The sequence below is a fragment of the Camarhynchus parvulus genome, chromosome 5, assembly GCF_901933205.1.
Source record: "Camarhynchus parvulus chromosome 5, STF_HiC, whole genome shotgun sequence".
NCBI classification, from domain to species: domain Eukaryota; kingdom Metazoa; phylum Chordata; class Aves; order Passeriformes; family Thraupidae; genus Camarhynchus; species Camarhynchus parvulus.
The window spans coordinates 11,263,208-11,282,758 of NC_044575.1; the positions used below are offsets into that span (position 1 = coordinate 11,263,208).

The 19,551-nt window shown below is 40.0% G+C and overlaps 1 protein-coding gene across 6 annotated transcripts in view; it reads right to left on the reverse strand.

Moving 5' to 3' along the window:
• Window positions 1-1,221: 1,221 nt before the first annotated feature.
• The window catches only part of TUB (TUB bipartite transcription factor), a 144,502-nt gene continuing 126,172 nt past the window's right edge, over window positions 1,222-19,551 (reverse strand). For all 6 annotated transcript variants that reach the window (XM_030949072.1, XM_030949071.1, XM_030949070.1 and 3 more), the window contains 4 exons: window positions 18,896-19,010; window positions 14,079-14,177; window positions 13,506-13,677; window positions 1,222-13,092 (listed from right to left, as the gene is read on the reverse strand). In XM_030949072.1, coding sequence (XP_030804932.1) covers window positions 12,959-13,092; window positions 13,506-13,677; window positions 14,079-14,177; window positions 18,896-19,010 — 520 coding nt within the window. In that variant the 3' untranslated portion in view covers window positions 1,222-12,958. The remainder of the gene's footprint in view (window positions 13,093-13,505; window positions 13,678-14,078; window positions 14,178-18,895; window positions 19,011-19,551) is intronic.

Sequence of the window (19,551 nt, forward strand, 5' to 3'; positions counted from 1 at the left end):
CTAGATTTTAAAACCCACAAATGGGCTTAGTTCTCCCTGCATATCTGAGAATCATTACAGATGGTTTCAGGCAATCCATGGGATCAGGATAAAGCAAAAAGTAAGATCCCTGCTGGCCCCAAAAATACTCTAAAGAGGATTAGTTATTGAATAGTATTTGGAAAACAGATAAATATCTTAGAAGCTTATCACCTAACTCTTTTCATTAGCAATTAGTGTCCATCTTGGATTTTTAATTTTCCAGCTAAGAATAAGAAAATTAAGCTTACCTTTGAGAAGACAGAACAATCTAGTGCAATAATCTTCTACTTAAACAATATTTACTTGCAAATTCTAATTAAAAAAATTAAAATTCTATGTTTGTAACCTCATGTATCACAAACACTGAGGAAGAAAAACCAGGTAGGAGTTAAAAATCATCTATATATCAATGGTTTTATACTGACCATGTATTTCAAAGCAAATGAAGGCAACACCAGACCAGACAGACTGAGCATCCCAAACACAGGAAAGGTTGGTCTGCTCAAGTGATTTTTCTCAGCTTTGGAACTTCCTCAGTTTTTCTGGGGGGCACAGATTCCTAAAGAGCAGACAGACACTTCTCCTTTTTCTCAGTGATCTTCCTGGGATGGCTCAGATAGTGCTCACAGACCACTCCTCCTCTCTGCTGGGATCAAACACCTGCCCAAGTGCAAGATTACCCAAACTATATTGTTCCTGACAGAGGAAATTGTAAAAATACACTTTAAATGGCACTGGAAACTCCTTATGTTAAATAACTCCATATCCAGTGGAAGTAATTTATTGAAATGTTTCCAACCTTGGGTAGGGAAAGACGTTGTTTCAAACAAAGTAAGTTTAATATTTCTGCACAGTGTTCTGTATTCACAAACACTAAAATCAGTCATTCACATACTGGTAAATAAATACATTTACTCCAGAATACCAAAGAGTTTCTTTTAAAAAATTTAATTTGCAAAAGCACATTCTTGCAGGTTTATCTAAAACTCTCTAAAGTCTGAACAAAAAGGGAGATGCCTGGCTACTCAAAACAGGCCAAGATAGTCTTGTGTGCAAACAAGCTTGACATGTAACAGCTATGGTGAAAAAACATGTCTGGTTAAATGTTAGTTGTCATGATTAAGTCATTTTTTGTCAAATTTGATATATTCCATTCTTTAAAACCCCATATAATGTAAAGAAAATATAGACCATGACATATTCAAATTCTACTGTATAATATCGGTTTATTTAAGAAAGGCAAAGAGATGAATCAGAAAATGTTTACTGTGGGAATTAAAACAAAAAATTAAATAAAAATAATTAATCTGCTTCTTCATTTTCTAGGGACAGAAACATTAATGTAGCACATTTTCTACTTCTTGAAGTTTAAGTAAACAAGTCAGAAACAAAGGTTATTTTTCTTTACAGGCAGATATAGTCTCAACATATTCTAAAATGAGTATTTCTACAGCTGCTCCCAAACACTGGATCTTTCAGACTGTCACTAGTTGGATGAAGACAGTGTTGGAAAGTACCAAATCAGCTCAGTGGCTACTAGGAACTCTCAGAAATGAGCCACCTCTAGAGTATGTACTGTCTGAGATACTCCCAGAGGTGCAACAAATTACAAAACATCCTCCACAGACATTTTTTGTTTTGTTTATCTGCTCTTGAGTGTAAGAATTTGTTCAAAAAGGAGAAACAAAAGCCCCAGTCTTGTGATCATGGGGTAGAGATTGGCCCACTGTGTGGATGAATCCTGCTGAAAAGTCAGCTCAAAGGAAAAGCAGATGGTTCTCTGTAATAGATACTACACGGAAAGCATGAGAGAGAACAACTTTTTGTAATCTTTTCAGCAGAAAAAAAATCACTTGCTCAAAATGATTTTAGAAGAGGTTTCAAGTAACTTACTCTTTTAGAGATATTTTGCAACTATTAACCCCAAGGCAAATTAATAAAATGAATAACATGGTTTATGCTGTCACTGTGAACAGAGGGGAAAGAAGATACCACCAAAGGAGTTTTCTTAAGACTGTATCCGTATTTATGTGTGTGTGCACAAATGTTTGCACATCTAAACCTAGAAAATGTTGGGAAAGTCATAAACTAAACCCATCCCACACTGGAAACTGCCAATCCTGCTGGGCATGTATGGATGTCCCCTTTATACTTTGCATTCAACTGTCAGAGGACCTGATTTTCCTGTCACTGAGCACAGGACTTTAATTTGAAATAAACTTAGTTTCAATCACCAGAAAAGATGTTTACACTTTTAAGATAATAAAAAATTATTAAAGCTCCAATATTTGTCGTTTTCATACATCTTTTTCAGTAAGCCATTGTAAGAGGTTTGTTCCTTGCAGACCTTGTTTCTTAGGGAAACTCCCTGTGATTTGCTAGTTCTTGTGCAGGTTCAGTTCCACCCTATTTTATCCCTTAAATCATGGGCAAGGTTTTGTTTTTCTAAATGCACTGTGCAGCATTTGACATCACTGAATCTGGCAGCACATTTAATGAAAAAGGTGAACATTTTTCACCAACAGATATTCTAGATCCCCCCTTTGAGTGTCAACAAGTCTTCATGAGATGTATGTGAGAGCAAACTTTGGCCTCCCTTCCAAATCCGATTTCCTGAAGTGTTCATGCCAGTAATGCCCAATTTTTGTGATCCAGTTAAGCCCACATTTAAACAAAGACAAGAAGACATGAGGAGTCTGGCAGGGACACACAAGTGTAGCATTATGGAGACACAACAGAAGTTAGAAAGAAACATTGGTTATGCCAGCAGGCTTGGGATTAGGCCAGACATGGAAATAAATGGGTGAAAATGACATTATGAAGAAATCTGTACAGAAATCAAGCCGTTTAGATGAGAAACAAACAGTATGGACAGAGCTCTTACCAATATAACACAACATAAGCAGTGACCATCAGTCTATCACTGAACACTGAAACCCATGACTCCCTCCAAGCAGTGCCAAGCAGGGTGCCCATCCATTTTCTGGCAGGAAATCGCCCTCCTGCCATCGCCAGCACATCCCCCTGCCCAGCCTGCAGGCTGGACTCCCTGCACATCTGCACATGGAGCTTGTTTGCACTTTGCTTTGCTTCTCTGCAACTGCACTCCTTGGATTCTGTGCTGCCTTTTTCTGGGCTTAGGACTCAAAATAGTGCAAGTATAACAGAAAGGTGTTCTCTTCTGAAATGCAATGTGAACACAAGGAAAGTTCAAGTGACTGAAAGAGCCTCAGGTCCCGGTTTTTGCCTTCAGGAGGAGCTCTTTCTTCAGGATTGGGAGAGCTGTGAGTTAATGGCTTCGGTTCGGCATTTTCTCTGCTAAGCTTCCATGCACGTCTCTGCAGCCGTGTCCTCTGGCTGGTGACAGACACACAAGGTAGGGGACAGCACACGGGGACAGACATGCACTGTGACAGGGCAGGGTGACAGCGAGCATGTGAGAGCTGCATGGCTCCGTGAGAGACCCTCTCTGTGTGCTTTTCTGACAGGGCTTGCATGAATGCTAAGAGGGGCTCTCATCCTCCAGATCCAGGCAGACAGAAATGAAGAAGAAAAAGAGAAAGGAAGATTATTTTCTGAGAAACAAGCATATCATCTGATGGGCACTGAAAATAAACCTAGTTCTACAGGCATCATTTACATCACACTCCCAGAGTCAAGCTCTGCTACACTAGTAAAGCATCCTGGCAGCCACAAAATCCCAAGCAGAAAGCACACTGTTGTCAGGAAGCTTAAATTCATCATTCAGGTGGCAATAAATCAGACAGTGCTAAAAACTACTTCAGTAGGAAAACAGGACTTGGGAAATGTGGCCTCTACTGTGCAGGTGCTGAGCTTTGAGGTACAGTTCAAGAAGCCAAAAGATGTGGTACAGTAAGTCCTAAGTGCCACCCTGAGAGTGCAGAGGGGTGAATCCCTTTACATGTTCACCAGGGCTTGGTCTGAAACCTGTTCAGCACTTTAAAACTCTCCAACGACCTTGAACTGCCCAACTTGATGAATACCCAGGTGGAAGATTATGCAACCAGAATTGAAGGCCACCCTACTTCAAAATGAGAACATATACACAGGGATTTAACACACTTTAATTCACAGATATTGACTTTATAGAGCTTTCACTGACTTAGTGCTCTAGAGTGTTCCTATATGGAAAAACCTGCACATGTTTGAAAGAAGAGAAGGTTATAGATGGGGTGGGGAAAAAAATCAGAGAACTTAAAACAAAAGAAGGAATTCCAGTAACACAGATTACCAAGAAGCTGAAAAGCATCTACCACCTGCAAGAAAGTGTTTGAAGTGTTACCAAACAGGAATTCAACCTCATGGACTTGTGTAATGTAGTCCAAAAGGCAGAATAAATGGTGTTTTTGAAAACAGGTTAGGGGTTCTTTTGGAAAGAAAAGAAAACCAACAAAAACCTTGTCATACTATCACTGGACTTAGTAACTCTTGAGAATTACTCAGTTAGAGCTATATTCCACAATCAGCTTTTTGAGGTGACACTGTTAGAAATCTTGTAAGAGTACACATCACTGTTGCAACCCTACTTTAAAGCAGAAGTTAGAATAAACAGTACACAGAATTTCTTTTCAGCCTACATTATAAAACACTGAATCCTCAACTAAATACAATTAGGAATGAAATAGAGCCTCATTGGTTTTGCTTTTTTTTTTTTTTTTACTTATGAAAACTCAGTGGACTTGATTTAAATATTTTGCTGAGCAACTTTTCAGTTCCTGACATTTGCTCAGTGTTCCCATGTTAGTTTGAGGTCATTCTCATAAATTAATCAGCATAAAACTCGATTTCAGTGCAACTTAATTGCCTGATGAAAACTCTGTAGTTACATGGTTTGGTTTTCCAGTATTCTATAGTGAAACAGTTTAGTCTAGAGGATGAAGTTGTAAATGGAGACCCTCTGTCTCCTAGTGCTCACCCATGGCAACAGCTGGAACAGTAAGGAATAACAACATTCCTGGTTGGCAAAAAAAGCCTCCTGCCAATCCAGACATACGGCACTAAGTGTCAGTGATTTTGTTTAGAAATCCTGTTTTTTTCTTGGATGAAAAGTTTATATTTTTAGTAACAAATACCAAACCACATGTAAGGCAGCAGGAAATGAGGCAGAGCCTTTACTAGAAAACACAGCTCTATTTGTATTTAGTACTGGAAATTCTGCCCTTCAGAAAGAAATGTCATGGTGCACAAACCAGCAGCATCATTGGGCAAAACCCAAGGAAAGCATATTATTATATAATATGCTGAGATAGACAGATAGACATAATATAATAGCTATGTTATGCTTTTTCCAGCAGGACTATCAAGCTCTGTTCGTACAACAGCTGAGGAAATTGCTGGAAAAAGCAGCTGCCTCTCAACCAAGCCCACTTGGTACACCTCTAACTACTTGAAAGACTATTTTATTTGAGCTTAAACCACATCTTTGAAAATATTTTTAAAATAGCTAAAAAATGCTGTAATATTTAAAGACACATCAGGATCAACAAAGTTCTACTTCTAGAAAGCCAGGAGATTCTCCCTAGGGAAGAGAACAGGATGGTAATAACTGGGTTATCTTCTGCTGACCCAGACTGGAATGAAGACCTCCTGCTATGAGCTGCCAGGGCTCATAAACTTGTTTGAACACTGAACATCAAAGGCTGGACTTGATGATCTTTGAGATCTTTTCCAACCTTTCTGATTCCATGGGCAGTGGCCAAAGCCCACCCAACACACTCCGGTTTTGTGTGCCGGTGAGATTTTCTGCACTGGCAAAATAAGTGATCACATGATGCAATTTTCCAGCACATCAAGACTAAATGTTAAGATTACACTTACCTAGATAGTAAGCCTTAAAAAAAAAAAAAAAAAAAAGGAAATTCAAAGGGAGTGAAAATATTCCTGCCGTTATTTGGTAAGTAAGTCAATATAGGAAAGGTACACAATTTCCCATGTGATGTCCAAGAGTACCTAAGAGAATTAAGAAGTGCACTCTTGCCAGGACTTTGGAATTCTCATCATTTAGTGTGTCCTCATCACACTGACAGCTTGCTGCAGTCACAGTCTGGCAATCTGCATGGAGCTGCAGGATCAGAAGCTTCCTAAAGCTTCCTATATCTTCTAAATGCAAGCTCAAGCTGCAAACCAAGCTTAAGGAAAGAAAATTTTGAACAAATAATCTCCTTGCAATTTCATCCAAACTGTAAGCATTAAACCTAGCTAGATTTTAATGCTAAAATTTATAAAAATGTTTATAAATTACATTCTGTTACTTTGAGAATTACTCTTACACTTCATAAATTACTGACACTTCTAATGGCATTGTGCCGACTGGGACAGCCTCAGTAAGAAGCCACGGATGCAGGGTGAAATGTGAGAAACACTGTAAACATCCCAGCTGGGTATAAAGGTAGTCAGAAATCATGAGGCTCATTGTTTTGAAATCAAATGTGCATGACAGAGTCAAAGTGGGCAGTAACAATAGTTCTGAACAACTGAGTCACATCCAAGGGAAAGGGAAAAAGCAAACAAAAATACAAAAAGGCAATTTGCAGCACAACTGCCAAGTGTCTCAGTTTGCTACATAAAAGAGCATAAATAGGTGATTGCATTAAGTGAAACTCTGTAATGTGTTCAGGAATAATAGTTTTAAAACAACAGATGCTGGGAAGTAAAACACAACCAACAACACACACTGTCAGAAGGAATAGTGTATCAGATGGTTTGTCCTTACTGGTTTTTTCTGCACTTTTAGGGACCAAAAATAACACAAGGTAAAAAAAAACTTGAAGTCTCACTTAAATCATTGACAAGAATTCAACAGCATCAAGATTTGATCCTAAGAGATTGGTTAGTTATGTGGTTTCTACACAGGCAGCAGAAAACTTCATATTTTGGTTGGTTCAGGGAGCATTAAATTGAGTTCTGAGCATGGCAACACCACCTGTCACCCACCAGCCTCAAAGCACTCCTGGAAATCCTCTCAGCAGAACAGAGATGGACACAGCCAGGCCAAAACCCAGGAGTTCCATTCAACTAATTGGAATTGAGGCACAAAGAGGTTCAAGGATTTGCACAAAGTCAGACACTCTGCTGGGGTTAAAGCCCAGGTGACCCGATCCCCAAGCCTGTGTTGAGTCAACCTAGAAGACTGTGTTGACTTTACCACAGATTTTGACTCTTCAGGACATTTTTTTGCCTGTACCCAAGCACAGAATAGATCATGAGTATTCCAGGTACTCGTGAGGTTCTGACTCTCAAGCAGGACTTTGTTACAGTCCATGTGCTTAACAAGCTTCTGTCGAAGTAATTTTCAAATTGCCACTGCAGACTTAAATAAAACCATGATAAGCTTCCAGTGTTATTGTATAATCCAATTATGATGTGAATGGGGAAGGTTTCTTCTCAAAAATGTACACATAATTTTTCTGAACAGTGTCCTCTTCCTAGAGCCTTTCAGCAAACCAGAGTACTGGTTCCATTGAAGAGTTCAGGAAAGCCACTCAATTCAAATCTTAGTAAAGGTACAGATAAGCATACCCTAACTGAAAAAGGGGAATCAAAAATGTATAGGCAGTTAAATAAAATACAACATACAAAATAAGTTTTAATGCATTTTCATCCAATATACAGGCATTTGTGAGTATCAGCTACTGAGCTATAGTTCATAGCAAAACACCAAAGCATTGAGATAGTTGTGCAAATTCTTTTCTTAGTTCCTTGGCAAGCAACAAAAAGAACTGAAGAATAACTACATAATTAATTTCAAACACAGAGCAGAACCCTGGAAGGGACTTTTTGTACATGAAGAACAACAGGAACCTGATTCCATTAAGTAGCACATACAAGAGAAGCCTGCACCTACAGTTAGATTAACTCTACTGCAAGATTTGTATGTATAAAACTACTTTATTCTAGTAATCAAAATGAGGCCTTTTGAGAAATCTGAGTCATCAGCTCATAATTCTAATAAAGGTGACTGCTGTGCTGTCCTTAATTGCCAAGCAAAGATATCTGATTGGCGAGCACAGGCTTCTGTAAAAGCAGGAAAAAAAATCTCACAAATGATGTTTTAGGAAAGCAATGGGATAGTATGGGGCAAATAGTTAGACTGTCACAGGATCAAATCCAAAATCTCCCTGACACCTGCAATGCATTAGGAGAAACCTTCTCTGCCCAGAACACCAGGCAACTCCCTGTCTTGTCCTACTAAAATAAACAAAGTAATCTGATATTGGTCTAGACTCATCATCCCTTCAGGGCAAAAACTTTTTTCCCCATCCTTGTTTTATCCTTATGTGAAATCACAAATTAATTAATAATAAAATTTGTAAAAAGCTACGACACAAGAACTGAGAATGATTTTCCATAGTAAGGACTGCATTGATTTTCTGATTTTTTAAAGGGCATCACCCAGGCAGGGGTAAGATTTTAATAGCAGAAAAGTTGGTCTAATGCCCAATACTTTCAGAGAGCTCACTGGTGTCACTGCTTGTTTAAAGCCCCTCTTTTGTTCACTACAAGGGAGCAAAGGCTCAGAAAGTTTGAATTGATGGCATTGGTTCCCCATGACTGATAAAACTCTGTGGTGTCATTTGACTCCACAATGATATTTTTCAATTGTGCAGCCACCAGATTTTATTACAGAGCCCTTTTCACTCCAGCTCCTTCAGTTCTAGGACCTCATGAGGACAGCCAGCTGGGAACTCCAGCACTATTGTAAGGCAACTTGAATAACAACAGATTTGCCCAATAATTATGACAAAACCATTCTCACTGATTTCTTAACTGCAGAATTTATAACAAGAGCCTATGACATTACTGATTTATGTGCCATATATTATCCTACAAAAGGAACAGAGTGATGCCTAGCTTCTAAAAAATAAACTATTTTAGGCCACCAACACAATTCAGCTCACAAAATCACTTCCAACCTTTTGGAAAAAAAAAGGGAAAATAAGGCAGCACTACAAAGGAAATCTAACAGCCTGCCTCCAGGCTTGCTCATTGATTTGCAACCAATGCTTTGGAAACTGAATATTTACTGAGAAAAATTCTGATTATATTTTAGGCAAGCTTTTTTATCTGCTACCTTTTAATGTGTTAATTTACTCTACTGAAAAGCCAAAGGGCCAAATTCACCCCTCTGATAAGGCTTCTATTGTAGGAGCATCACTGAATGTGCACCAAAGGCATTATTCATCTCTGGAGAGATCACTGAGCAATATTGTCAAACACTTTTGAGCTGCACATCCTTGAAGAGCAGATAAAGGAATTGTAAAGAGAATGAGAAGGAACAGAACATCAGAGATGAAGAAAATTAGATAAAGGGCCAGGAAGAAACTGTTTGATGTAAACAGAGTGACAAGTTAGATTAAGAACTCTCATTAAAGCATGCAGCATTTGCCCATAAGCAATTCAGGCAAGGAATTTGTTTACAACTCTGCCAAAATCAACAGCAGATGCAAAAAATCATCAATATTGGGATTTTAAATAACATTAAATCTACCATATCCAAACATTCACTAAGACTGTGTGAAGGAAATACACAGCTCGGGGCCATTCTATTCTTTGTCACACTGAATAAACAAGGTTATGCCCTGCTGCACACTGAATGCAGGCCCAGCAGAAGTTACTAACAGGAGTGTACCACTAATTACTCCTTGGTTACTTCAGTGTGCATCTGTCTCTGAAAACACTCACTAGTGGCATGATTTTATTACTGACGGGGAAGAAAATGTAACTTCATGAGGAAAATGTAATTTCAGGTATGACAGAACTTGGTTTGACCTTTCCAAGTTAGGAGGACAAAATTTAGAGACATGCTGGAAAGCTTGTGATATCACCTTGCATGTGACCTTTACCAGAAGATATCCAGCAAAAATTATCCATCAGAAATTATATAGATTCAAAATTAATGGTTGAAACTGCTTCCAGAGCAGATGGTGAAGGCCAAGTGAATCAAGCCCAGCACCATGCTCAACAATAGTGAGGAATTAGGGTTTGGGCAAAGGGCATTAGGAGCAAATCCTATTCTAACTGAACCAGATTTAATGAGAGTTCCTCATTCCTAGTCCCAGATTAACATCCCCCTCTAGTGACCTCCAGTTATTGTGGGGAGTTTTTCCCTCAGCAGCTCGTTGGCTGATGGCCCTGTCAGACTCTGTTAAGATGATGGGAATTTGAGTCACCACTTTCCTCCTGGCATGGTTATAGGTTTAAAAAAAAAATACCTGGCTGGGAAGAACATGCAGTGAGAGTGAAGTTACACAATGTGCTGGCAGCAGAATTGTCCCAAGAAGCTGAACTTGCAGCCTTTCCCCAGCCCCTCATTCTCACCCTTGTGCAGGAGTTCACTGCACATGAGTTTCCTTTCGTGCCGATTCCCTGGGGGGTCATGATGTGAGTCAGACCATTGTTATGATCTGGGTTAAAAATAACCCTTCCCAAAGCAGCTCCACCACTAAAGCCAGCAGATTGTGTTTTTGCACCACGAGATACTCAGCTCCTTTGACACAGTCTTGTGCAGGGACAGAGGCAGAAAACTGTGTCAGGTGCCACTTTCTCAGGCTCTGAAGTGTGACTGGCAAGGCACAGAATTCCAGCCATGCAGATTCAGCCATTCCCACGCTGCAGAGTTCTTCAAATCCACATCACACTTAAATAACAGCACTGGGAATCCCTGACTGGTTTTGCAGTAGTCCAAACATAAAATTCTGGCGGTCACTGGAGCTGGTTTTTAAAGGCTGAGATGGGGTAAGCAAAGGCCTAAGGCCTTCTCTGTTAAATCCAAAGTGAGATGACAGATGGGGATGTGAAACTGTGGGAAACCACCAGCTAGAAAGAAAAACAAAGCACCCATATGCAAAGCCACAGTATCACCCTGTGGCTCATGACTCAGCACTTGGATCATTCATGGAGGGAACTGATGCTCCTTTCTCTCAAACAAAAGGTGTCTTTCCATTTTATACCATTGCATGGAAAGGCTCCTTGCAAAAAGATGAGAGGGGAAAAAAAGACAGAGCTTCCTGTTAATTAAAGAGAATATTTGACATGCTGAGTCTATCAACAAAACACTGTTTAAAACCAGAAGACTTTCTTCCCATAGATTGTTTAAAAGATTAGAAAAAATGCTGGTAATTATTTGTTTTCATCTCTTATCTGAAATTCCTTTGTTTGTATACTGGGAAGGAGAGCTGAAGGCAAAGGTGAAGAGAGCATATTTCTTTTGTTAGTTGAAATGATACAGTCCAAATGACACGACCTTAAGAAGAGCTTTATGGCCTGTCCCCTACAGTCAAAAAGGGCCTGTCAACTATGAGACAATCAGATTTGATCTCATTTTTACATTACATAATCTCTGGTTATGCAGTGCAAGGGTTTATAAGGAATAAAAAGGAGGGCCTGAATACATGCGGTATAAAACAAAGCTACTACTTCACTCACATTTCCACACCCTTCTGGTGAACATATAAATTCTATTACTCTGTGTGCCATTCTGGACAACATTGCACAGAAAATGGCAGCAAGACCATTATTTTTAAAGATGTGTGACCATTATTTTTACAATGTGCTTTCAAGAGTTGCAGCTCCTGGCTTTTGAAATGTTCAGGAGAGAAGATAACCATGGCTTGTTCTTTGCTTGTGTTTTGTTTTGAAATGGTATTTGTTTATATATTCCAGATAGATCAGAAAAATGGAGATGCAAAATCTGCACTATTTTAAGCTATTTTGTGTCCTGCCAGTGTCTCATTTGTATGCAGCATACACTAGATTTGCCTAGAAGGATTTAGCTCAGTAGCTGGCACGTTTACATCAGAGAACAACATACACAGTTTCAATCGATTTCAAGCATTCTTACAAGGGGAAATAAATATGAAAAGTGGTTGTTGCTCAAAGTTCAAAAAATGCGATCAACAAATTGTAAAAGCTCAAAAGGCCAGACAAATTTAATAAAATATTTCCATTTACCTTCCTCAGCTTTACACAGCCTGTTCAAAATAGTAAGACTCTCTGCAGAGTGCCTTTATCCAATTGTTTATATCACTTCATACAAAATATGTGTTTGAATTACCACAGCAATACAAGGATATAAATTCCCAGCCCATGAAATGCCAAATGCAACATAAGTTATGCTTTCTTGGCATCAAGATGTTTTCCTTTTCCCTTTCTGTACAGCAAATACACTTCCATTTGAAACAAATTAAAAAGCATGTAGATGTTAAAACATAATGACAGCTTAGAATTCAAGTGACTTGTGCAACATTATTTTGTGCTTTCCACTTCTCCATTTCCTCCAACTGCAATTAAAATTCATCATGCCCTACTACATGTACAATAGCAATGCATCAAGTTCAGTCCATTAGAGGTTTTCAACCTTCAGACTCGGCTTTATACTACATGAGATCCTTGCACAATCAAAAAAAAAAAAGAGAAAGAAAAAAAAAGTGCATCTTTTTTCCTTATCTTTCTCTTATGCTGGATGATGTGAAGCTCTGATTAGTTGATGCAGGAATGCAACCTTGAGGTACGACTGCAGCCTCGGAATGATTCTTAAATGTAAAAAGAAACTTTTGGAGCACTCACTCCCTTTCTGGATTTTTAAAAAAGACACCACTGTCATGGTGCTACTGGAGCCACGGTACAGTACATCATGGCACACATCCATAACACAACCAGGGACGTGAGAGACAACTCCTATTTACAAAAACTTGATGTCACTTCCAGAAAAACATGACAGAAAAAAAAAGGAAAATATAATTTCCTGAATGTCCTGAAATTTTAGAAGATTCCTTTTACTTTCTCTTCAGCAACAGAGTGGTCCTCCACAACTGTATTTTTCCCTGACCTTTTTAGTATGGACCATAAGCGACACCAGCAGGAATTGGGAATCATATGGCAAACTGCTTCCTTCGAGAGGATGCTCACCCACGCCCCTTTACTCACAAGCCAGCTTGCTGTCAAAACTGGAAAGGGCAATGGAAAAGGCTTGTAGTGCACACATTGGGTAGTTGTAGTCCATGGTGAACACGTCCTCAGCCACGCGGCCAAACTGCATCACGATGTAGTCAGCTGCCAGAAAGGTCAGGAAAGGCAAAAGGCTTTACTGTTGTTTGCAGCCCTCACTAAATAAATAGGCATCCAACCCTACTCTCAGTCCCAGAGCAACGAAATACCACCCAAACATGCTCACTCATCAAACTTCACAGCACTTATTCATGCAAGTGGGTGTGCTGATAGCAGAGCGAGAAGCAGGGACAGCTTGAGTGATAAAGGGTTGCAAGACTTGTTAGTGTCAAAAAAAAGACACACATAAAAAGTGCTTTTTGCAAGAACAGGGAGACGATGGCTTCTGTATAGACTGTTGAAGCCTCTTATACACATCTCAATTAAACCTGCTCAGATGACAACTGTGAGGGCAGAATCCCTCCCAGACTGTGCACACAGTGCTGTTCCTACACTGACAGGCAGAGAGCTCTACTTACGATCATTATCATGGATAATTTGGAAGTTCTTCACCGAGGCCTGCGTGACTCGACCGTGGAAATTCAGAACGTAGGACTGGGTGTCATCATTCCAGACTGGGGTTTTGTTGTGCAGCTCAATGACACTCTCTGTGTTTTTGTTCTGCCACCTTGCAAGAAGCGTCTCATGTTCCTGCACACACCACAGACACACGCTTCAGCTTAACACGCTCACGTGACAAAAAATACATTAACAGGGAAGAAAAAATTCATCAATCCTGGCCCAAAGACTAAATCCTCAACCCTCAAAACAACTTCAATGAATGAAACTGATAACTGTGAGGATCTAAATGCAAATGTGCATTTGAGTTCTTTCCACAGTTTGATAAATATTAGTTGTACCTTTTGTTATTAAAATATTCTATTTGTAGAGCTTTTGTGAGTCACAGAAGCAGTCTCACATCCCATTGTTCTGCAATTGTTTGAATACCATTTGATTAACTTCTAGACCTTCAGAAGAGCAAATAAAAAACCCCAACTCTACCTGAAAAAGAATTCAAGTAATTTTTAGCGCTGTCTGCTGGCAAGACTTACATTTCGTGGTCTGATGGAAACTCTTTCATGATCCATATTCATTCCTGGTATGATCACGCTCATTTTACGAGGTCCTTTAAACCCCAGGACATTTGTTTCCTAAAAATGTTTAGAAGAGATTTCATCATGTTCTTTATTTTTAAAGTTACTTTTTTCAGCAGAGAGACACTGTGGCAGCCCAGGGAACTTGTTTGTTAGTCAACTCAAAAAACATCTTGAAACTCCCACTTTCACTGGCACTGCCAAACATTCTAGCTTTGTCTTAGAAGCTCTGACAACAGGAAAAATGGAAATAGAGAGGTTTCCAAAAACACTCCTAATACTGGCTGCCAGCAACCTTAATATATTTTTTTAAAAATCCCTTTGTTAAGAAAGGATATGAATTAACCAGATTGTTTGGCTACTGCTAGATCCCAAAATAAAGTAGTTTCAATTTAAAAATCATAAAATGCAGTCATACATTTTGATGTGAGACAAAATTAAATATATAGGATCAGCTCCATTTATTCCAGAGCCAGCAGAAAAGCAAACAAAATGCTAGTCAGAACATCTGATAGCAGTGCTGTGGTTTTCAAAGTTTGCTTAGAGATGACCACGGTAAAAAAACCAAACACATAATGACAAATTTTCTAGCTATGAAGACAGGGAAAGTAAAGAAACCACATGGGCAGCAAAAATAAATCCACAGAAAATACAAATTCTTCCATTAAAAGTGATCTGATGCTTTCCTGACCAGCTTTTCACAAGAGAACCAGAAAAAGTAAAGAGCAATATTTTCCAGTAAAAGCTGATTTTAGCATTAACCCAGTGAATGAAGCAGTGACCCCCTGAAGTCCATCTCCTCATGTTTTGTGATAGTTTTTTTTCAGTCACACATATTTTCTTCCCCATCTGCCAAAATGAAATGAAGGGCTTTGGAGATGCACTAAGGAATCTCAGGAAGAACATTCCCAATGTTCCCAACAACATACCACAGCATGCCAAGAACCAGACACCCCAAGGCTGCAGCTGCTGTGGCTTTACCCCTGGGACATTTAAAAGTGACAAATTCAGCTGTTTCTGCTTTTACATTTTTAATTAAAATGTCCTGATTTCATGGAACACTAAACTTGTTAAAGCACCTCTACTTTTGCAAGCAAAAATCCATGCATCTCAACCCACTGGAAACATCTGAAAATACCCACCTAAAATACCTGCAGCTTTGCCATCATCAGACCTTTGAAATAACTTCGCCTGTTCCAGCAAATCATCTGGAGATTTTCCACAACTCATTAAAGATTTGCATGCATGCAAGAGAAATTCTACTGGATTATTTTACTGCATGTTCCTGAAGCAATCCAGGCATATTCATATATCTTCCTAACTCTACACATTAATGGGAAGATTCTGCTTCTTTTCTGAATCATTTATGTCCCCTCCTTTGGCAGAGTAAAACGTGTTATCAGTTCAGTTGGTTCTGCATCATGGCAAGATGAAAACTGATATGACTGCCAGCAGATTTTATAAGTAGGAGAGACTCGGCTCAGCAGAGGACAAGTTCTAAGAAAAGATTCATGCTTATGCTTATTTTCCACTAAGTACTGACAATTTTGGACTTCTCTGCTATGCCTTACAAGCTTTTCTTCTCCTCAAGCTGCAGTTCTACTATACATAATTAATTTAGATGCTGACTGGTTGAAGACATTGTTGAAGGTAAAATTAAATAATAGTGCTGAATCACTTCCCTCCCAACAAGCAGAGGAAGAAAACAGGACAATATTCTTTGGTTTACTCAGAAACACTGAAATTGGTACCTCTGGCACATGATAAGAGAATGGTTACTAGTTGCACATTACCACCATCACCAATTATCACACACTGTGCTGGCAAGTGCTGCCCTTTTGCTAAACTCACAGCGCCAAACTGAAATTATATAAACATGGAATATGTGAGGAAAATTATTAAAATTACTTCACCTCCTGCTTCACTCCCTGTTTCTCTTTTATTTCCCTCCTCCACTCTTTTGCGTGTGGAAACTTCAGACTACAAAGGGCATTATTAGGGGAACATAAACCAAATTCTGATTTCACACCATTTTAATGCCACTGACAGTCTTGGTTTACACAGGAACACAAATATTGGTCACTGGCAGAGCCCGACTCAGCCAGGACACCAATGATTTTTATCAGCTCAGGACTTAGCCCAGGATTGCTGCACTCTCTGCCTTAGCCCATCCAGTCAGTCTCACAATAAACTGGGCTGCCTTTAGAATACTGCATACTTCTAAATAATTATGTAAGCATGCTGCTTTAGTGGCAATAGCTGCCATGATAAAAGCAGCAAGGGGAATATCCCAGCAGCTCCTCCCAGGAGATTCACAAATGTATTACCCCCATTTTCTTGCAGCCACTTCCCTTCCGGGGCTTGTTTCACACAGCTCTGCCTTGTCCTTAATATTTTCTGTAGAAATTACCATTCCAAGGAAGGTCCAACTCACAAAACCCACAACACTGGAGGAGCACAATACAAGTGACTGAGGCCCGAGTTAGAACACAGAGTCCTGCTACTGTACTGAAACCTGAGCAACACCTCAGAGCCTCTATCAGCTGAGCTCACTGCCTGGAATCTGACACAAACTGAACTGAGAGATCCTATGGATCAGAAAATCCTGAAAATCCTCACAGAAAACCCTGCTACCAGTGGCACAGCTGCTTCTCACTGCTCCTGGATAAATTTTGCCAACGATTCTGCAATCAGCCATTAGGTGCTGCTGCAGGTTTATTAATAGGCTGGGCTGCCAACACAAGGGGAGTAAAAGTGGTCAACAGCACCCAAGAAAACTGACCCTGCCCAGCTCTGATCCTGTGGCTTCAAACACACCTTAAGGTGAGCTCCCAAAGAGAGCCCTCACCACATTTATCCCACAGTCAGGCACAGATGCAGCACCACTTTCTGCCTATATAAATTACACCTGCTGAGATAATTAAGCAGGTCATGCTCAGTAAGTTGGGTACAGCTTGATCTCCACATGGGTACTTGCTCAGATGAGCTGAGGGACAGTGAGAGGCATAGTGGTGCTTTCAAAGTATTGTTTTTATAGCTTCTGCTACAGGGGAAATCTCAGGGCAGGAATTAAAAGACTGCCTTAGGACAAGGGTGTTTCAGCTCTGCTCTTCCTGGCACTCTCTGCTCTGGTTCTGCTGCAGCCAGGAACAATAATCTCACTTCAGCAAACCTGGCTAGTTTGAAATGAAATACAATTCCAATTTCCTTTTGTCCTCTGGCCACAGCACACCTGCAAGCCTGCCGCCTTTCACCATTAGTACCAAAACCTCAATGGAACAAGTAATTTTCTTATACAAATGAACCAGTTTCAAACTGCTGATTACAGACATATAAAAGCAGCTTATCTCAGCCCCATTCTCCAAACAGTGGCTATGATTTGATTCTTTCCAACACCCACACTTCTAATTACCCCTGCTGACCACAACAGCTTTTTATTTGGTATTGTTCGTCATCCAAGTATCGTTTGTTGTTGACTTAAGCAATGCCTACATTTCTCAATATGTAACTTTTTAAAATTGGCTTTGGTTTTCTTTTTGCATTTCCAGTTTGCACCAGATTAGTTGCCTGGCTCCAGGGAATGCCATCCTATATAAACCAGTAAAACTACCTTTATCAAACATGTATGTTCTGCTAGGCTTCTACTGAGACTTCAGTCTAAGTGACCTCAAACCCTGGAGTCTAAATCCTGCAAGCTGAATTTTTGGAAATTCTCAGAATTTCAAATCCAACAGGAAGGGAGGGATATGTATCTGCTCATCTGCCACATTAAAACTGCATCCTAAGCAGCAGGAAGAGAAAGTGCTGGTAGCTAATACTGCCCTCCTTCAGAGCTCTCAGCACTTTGCAAGGAAGGGATGGTTCTCAGCTTCCTTCATCATGGAAATCTTCCAGATGCATTGCTCCCCACAGCCCAAAGCTCACCCTTCTGGGAACACATTCCGCGCATACATGGGGTATGTGGTGGACCTCAGCCTTACAGATTTCCAGGCATCCTTGATCAGATCTGGGCAGGAACTCTTCAGAAAAGTCATTCTTGGATATTTTTATCAAAGCTGCTGATTTGTGAAACCAGACAACTTTCTGTAGCAGTGCACATACCAGTTTTCACTGGAAGGGTTTCGTGGGCCCAAATATTTCTAGACAGAAAGAACACTCTCACCAAAAAGGTTATTCATCCAGCAATCGAGAAACACCAGCAACTGTGTTTCAAGTCTTGACTGTCTGCATTGCTCCTGACACATGCTACTTACTCTCCTGTAAGAGCCTGGTTTCTCTCATTCAATCAAATTTTAGATTTTACTTGGGTTTTTTCCTGGTAAAAAGGAGTTTTAGAGTTTTTATCCCAATCTCAGCTGCAGCAGACCTAGCTGTCAGCTACCAATGGTTTGGCTCAGAGAGGCCTCCTCCAAAACACCATAACAAACAATCATACTGTAGGAGCAGTAATGCCATGTGCACAACTCTTCCCAGTTCAGGAGGTTCCCTCAGATGGTGCCTGCAGGCTGTGATCCTACACTTTCCAGAGGGTTATGTCAGAGCTCAAACTCCCCCTTCTCACCAAAGGTGAGAACTGGGCAGCCCTGTTCAGTGCACAACGCTTTTCACCTCTGCTTTGCACTGAGCCTCCCGGTTTCTCTGGTGGAGATCAGCTGCCTGGTTACATCAAACTCTGAATGCTGATTTACATAATCATAAGTGAGAAGGAAATTCAGTGTGCTGCTTCAGAAAGTGAACTGCCCCTCCTGCATGCTGTGCCTGTGAGCAGTACTTACATAACAAATAGCAGCTAGCTCCTGACGCAGGGTGCTCGCCTCCAGGCTGGATGTTGTTTTCATTGGATTTACTCCATTGTCATAAACTGTAAACTTAGTTCCCATAAGATTTGATCTACCAAAAAAAAATGGAAAATCCAATCACCATTTGTCAGCAATGCTGCCTGAGACATCTATCCTTTGCTGCACTGTGGCCCCAGAGGAAAGGCAAATATTGGGCACAAAGAGTTGTTATTTCTAATCCCAGCTACATGGCAATTCCTGGATTAATGGCCAAAATGACAAAATTGTAAAGGTACAGTACAGAAGCATATACTAAAGGTCCCTTATTATCATGCTTGAGATTTCTGATAACATCTTGCAAACTAGGAAATACAAGAAAGCTGTAAGGAAACACTCGGGTGGGGTTATTTTGTGGGTCTGCTTGGCTTTTAAAATACTCTTACTTGCTAAAAAACCATCTGCTTTCTTACCTGACTACTAAACTCTGTTAGAATATAGGGAGTGACTTTTATAAAGCCATTAGTGAGATCAAATCTTTCCTATTGCAATGGAAAGGAGTGCAAAATACAGTGCAGGCACAGATGATCTGAACACACACCCAGAGGCTCCACGGAGGGACCAACCGCAGACTGGCTGTACAACGTGGGGACAGA